General features: G+C 60.7%; 1 protein-coding gene across 1 annotated transcript; it reads left to right on the forward strand.

The window, feature by feature from the left end:
* The first annotated feature begins 248 nt into the window (after positions 1-248).
* On the forward strand, positions 249-1594 carry CLDN23 (claudin 23). Its single transcript, XM_057375248.1, has one exon. The coding sequence runs from the start codon at positions 413-415 to the stop codon at positions 1109-1111; it is 699 nt and encodes a 232-aa protein (XP_057231231.1). The 5' UTR covers positions 249-412; the 3' UTR covers positions 1112-1594.
* Positions 1595-4981: the final 3387 nt, after the last annotated feature.

Consider the following 4981-nt stretch of genomic DNA (forward strand, 5'->3'; position numbering starts at 1 on the left):
ATTTGATAGCAAAATAAGCTCGCATGCAGTTAACKAAGGGAGCTGTAACAGGGTCCTGTKCCTCCCCAGCGGCCCGGGCACGATCCCCATCGCGCCACCTGCGAGAGGACCACGGGGCCGGAGCTCCGGCGCTCCCCGCGGGCTGCCGCGCCCCTGCAAGGCGCTGTCCCCGCGGCAGGGGCCGGCCAGCCCTGCCCGGGCCGGGCTCCTCCTGCCGGCACCGCCTCCTGCCCGCACCTCCCCAGGGCCCGGGCAGGGCCRGGCGGCTCCGCGGGCTGCCCGCCGTGAGGGGCGCCGGGACCCGCGCCCTGCCTGCGGCGGTGCCACAGCTCCTGTCCAGCCGGCCCCGGAGCTCCCGCGGACCTTGGGCAAGCGGGAGCCCTCTGGAGCCTGCTTCTCCCGCCTCCCCAGCATGCGGACGCCGACGGCGATGATCGTGGGGCTGGTGCTGTGCCCCTGCGGGCTCCTGCTGACACTCACGGGCACGCTGGCACCCAAGTGGAGGCAGGTGAGCCTCGTACCTGACGAGCCCACGGACGTCGTCTGGGAGCAGGGCATCTGGGACATATGCAGGGAGCGGCAGAGCACCCATGACCGCCTCTGCGGGCAAGCTGACGAGCTGGGCTACTTTGAGCAGGTGCCCGTGCGGGTGGCCCAAGGGCTGATGCCCTCCTCCATGGTGGTCACCCTGGTGGGCTTGGTGGTGGCTGCSCTGGGTGTTCGCTGCTGGCAGCCGGAGCCCCGGCACCTGGTGGCCGGCGTGGCAGGGCTGGTGCTGCTCCTCTCTGGGCTGATGAGCCTCGTGCCCAGCTCCTGGTACACCCAGGAGCTGTGGGCACTGCCCGCAGCACCTGGCAGCACGCTGAGTGTAGGCTACAGCTTAGTACTGAGCTACTTGGGAAGCTGTATGGAGATCTTGGGCGGGCTGGCCCTCGCCCTCAGCTTCCAYCACTGCTGCAAGGAGCGCAGGGCCCCCAGACTGCCCCCCAGCCCTGTGACAGATGCTGGGCCGTGCTCCAGTAGAGCTTACAGCAATCCCTGGGACGTGCTGGGGGATGAGCGAGATGCACAGCAGTGGAAGAGCAGCCCACCTTGTGACTCTGACTTGTAGCCCCAGCACTGGGACAGCACTCACCRCCCTGGCATCGAGAGTAGTGCTGGCTCCTGCACCTACAAGTCATGCCCTTCTTCTGGGGCACCTCTGAGCAGGCAGAAAACACAGCCAAGGACCTGACTTGAATATTTGCAACTTCCTCAAAAGCCTGCTTTGCTCCAGGATCTACAATAGTGCCAAAGCCATGTTGGATTGAGGACCAGAGATGGCTCCAGTCCCTCCATGCAGCTTTTACCTCATCTTCCTGTACCATGCACAGCAGCTTGGGCAGAGGCAGCTTCGGTGTTCCCATGTAAGCAACATATGGGTTAGAAGTGTGTAACCTTCAGAGCTGGCAATAGGGGAGGGGAGCATATCYCTCATGTCTCTGCTCAGCTCAGGACTGTGCAAACAGCAAAATAAATGCAAAGCAATGGGTTTGTGCTGTGGGATGGTTATGGGCTTTCTGCCAGGCAGGCTGGGCTGAAAGCCAGTGGGCACGGCTCACCCAGCTTCCCTGTGCTTTGCTTGAAGCAGGGAGGAAAGGTCCATAAAAGGGCACAGCTAGCTTTTATAGCACTTTCMCCTGAAGAACTTTTCCCCCATGGTCAACATTAGCTCTAGAAGAGATTTCTCCTTCCTTGAGCAKAGCCACTTCAAGGCAGAGTGGGGTGAGGGGGAGGAAGATCACAGAGAAAAAAATAGCATGTATTTCCCCTTTTAAAATTAGCTTGGTGTGAGGTGGTAAAACTGGTCTCACTGGTTTGTRAGGGACACTCAGGAGGTCAGAACTGCAGTATAAAATCCTGCTCAGCCCCCTGCATAAGAGGCAAGAGGCATAAGAGGCACAGTAAGAGGCAAGCCAGCTTCCTTGCAGAGCTATTTGGCCAGATTCTTGTACCTCTTTTGGGCGAGCCCAAAGCACCCTGGTTAGCAAGCTAAGCCTTGCTGCAGAGGGACAGTGTCTCAAGGGACAGTCTCAAAGAGTGTGTTGGGATTGGAGACTTCCTGATAAATCTCCCAAATGCTTTTTGTCCGGACTCTAATGTTCCCTACTAGGTCTTAGACATCTAGAAAGAGCAAACCAAACTCCCCTCCCCAGCCCACACACAAACCACAATGGCACAGGGGATGCTGCACAACGTTCCTTTATGAAAATGCGGTGTTGGTGTGAGATGATCCCTTCCTCAGCAGCGCTGGCAGCTCCTGCAGAGATCACAGATGGGTGTATTAGGGGYGAGTCTGACCCAGCCTCTCTGAGCCCACCCCACACCTTAGCACAGAGGGTCCAGCCATAGGCAGGGTGGGACAGCCCTGTCAGACTCCAGGCACCCCAGGTCTTGCCCCTCTCCTTCAGCAGGAGGGCAGAGTTTGCCTCAGGAATGGGCACCATGCCAGCACTGAGCCTTGGGGCACTGCAGGGTGGCAGAGAGGTCCCTAGCAGGGCCTGCTCCAGATGCTACTCACCTCTTGCCCTTCATAAGCTTCATTCACAAATGTATCACTCTTGGGKGGAGACTCTTCTTCCTCCTCCTCATCCTCTTCCTCAGGGTCACTTTCACGGTGGTACAAGGTCAGCACCCGAGTGGAAGCAGTGCTTGAGGTCCTGGACAGGGAAAAATGTACATTGAGAATGGCATGACCACCTCCTAGAGATGGGGCAGATCCCAAAGAYCTGCCACAATCCCTGGAAATCACCTTCTGCAGTGACTGGAGCTTTCCACATAGCCCAGGAATGCATCAGGACTCCTCACTACCCCTAGGCAAGGAGACCCTGTCCCTCTCTAKTCCCAGTTGTCCCTGGCTCAGCCCAGTACCAGAGCTCACCTCCTCCGCCTATCCCGCCTCCGCATGTAGGCCAGGGCCCCCACAGCAGCAGCAGCGAGCAGCAGGAGCACGGCCACCCCCAGGACAATGGGTCCTGTGACGGGCTGCACCTCGGCCTCCTCACAGTAGTCGCCACGATAGCCCAGGGCRCAGTGGCACGTCACTCGGCCAGCCTCGATGGCACAGTCCCCGCGCAGGTTGCATGTGTTGCTGCTGCATGGCACGGCCCCCAGCACCTCCTCCGTGCTGGGGGGTACCAGGACAGGCTCTCCATGCTCCCGGGGGCCAGGGCCTGCCGGTGGGCTGGGGTTGGGCTGCTGAGGCTGGGGTGCAGCTGGGGATGAGACTGGCTTCTGTCCTTCGACATGGGACATTCCTGACTGTGCCACTGTAGGGATTGGTGTCCCCACCTTCACCGGAGCACCTGGAGGGATGGGCATAGATCAGCAAAGGCCCAGGTAAAACCCCCTTCCCAAAGTGGGGGAGACTGGGCCAGCTGCCCCGTGCCCAACCAGGAGCCCAGCATGCCCTGGCTGTGGGCAGGCACTCACAGTCAGACTCATCGGAGCCATCGGCACAGTCGGGGTGCCCGTCACAGACCTGCTCTCTGGAGATGCAGCTCTGGAGGTCGGGGCAGGCCTGGAGTGGGGCTGGACAAGGCACTGCCAGCGCACACGCTGCCCCATGCACCARGTGGTATCCGGGAGAGCAGYGGCACTGCCGCCCTGMAGGGTTGGGCAGGCAGAGCTGGGCRCAGCCCCCATTGCTCTTTGCACAGCCATTGGYGCCTGCCAAAACAGCACGGGTTAGCACGGCCACCAAAAGGCACAGTTCAACCCCAAAGATACCCTGGGCTGGGGCAGTCCCTGACCCACCTTCCTGTGAGAACTGGCTGTAAATCCTCATGGCTACCAACTCCTGCTCCATCGGGAACCACCAGCTCTCAGCCTTGTCTAGTGAGCTATGCCAGATCTTGCTGGAGCCTGGGGACATAGGGGATAAGCTCTGCTCCACCTCCTTCCACAAGGGAGATAGGAGGTGGGGACGSCCTAGCTTGCCCTTCACCCCACAGAGGGGCAAGCCTGCACCCACAGGGACTGGCAGAGCCCCATGTCCTAATGCAGTGGGAGGAGCTGCGCAAAGCACAGCACACGGACCCACCATTGGTTGAGGTCGTGCTCCAGAGCAGAAAGCCTTCTCCTATGGCAAAGAGCGAGAGACCGTGCAGCCCTTCCCGCACCACCCGGAAGCGGGATCCATCCAGCTCAACACTGCTGATGGTACCTCTCTCTGCAGGGCACAGATGGAGAGGCTTTAGTGTGGAGACAGAGTGCTCCAGCTTGCCCCTCAGGGATTTGCCTTGCAGACTGAGCGCCTGCACCACTGCTAGCCCCAGCAGTGCCCTGGCTCCTCTTCACTCACCAGGGTCTGCCCAGTACAGCCTGGTGCCAGCACCCCCAAAAGYGAGGCCAGTGGGAGCCCGGGCTTTYCTCCAGACCACTCTGCGGCTAGTGCCATCCATGGCCGCACACTCCACCATGGCATTGCGCCCAYGGCTGCCAGCTGCTGTGACAAAGCACATGGTGGAAGCACGAGGGCACAGTGCCAGCCAGGCAGCGCCCTGCAGCCCCTCACTGAGTAGGGCCAGAGCCCACCGACCCCTGGGAGCTGCCACATGGATGCTGGGTGGCTGCCCCCCGATCCAGTAAAGATTCCCACTCAGCCAGTCCAAGGCCAGGGATGTCACCGTGCCCTCCACAGCTACTGCCTTCTTCCAGGACAGCCGTCCCCAGTCCTTCAGGCGCAGAAGTCCAATGGAATTGCCTCCCATCTCTGCAAAGTACAAACTCTTGTCTTTTACGGCATAGTCAATGGCTGTCAGGCGGCTCACCTTTGCTAAGGGCAGGGCCTGGTGTGGAGGAAGCCCTTGGGATCCAGCAGCTGTGGGCAGGTCCTTCAGGTAGACCTGGAGGAAAGAGGCAGCACTAGGATGGGGACCCCTCTACCCTGACAACGGCAAGAAGAGCAGCTCCCAGGGCTGGCTCCGGAGGATGGTACCTG

Source organism: Malurus melanocephalus, unplaced genomic scaffold (assembly GCF_030028575.1).
Source record: "Malurus melanocephalus ecotype Western Australia unplaced genomic scaffold, MMel_1.1 scaffold_9, whole genome shotgun sequence".
NCBI lineage: Eukaryota > Metazoa > Chordata > Aves > Passeriformes > Maluridae > Malurus > Malurus melanocephalus.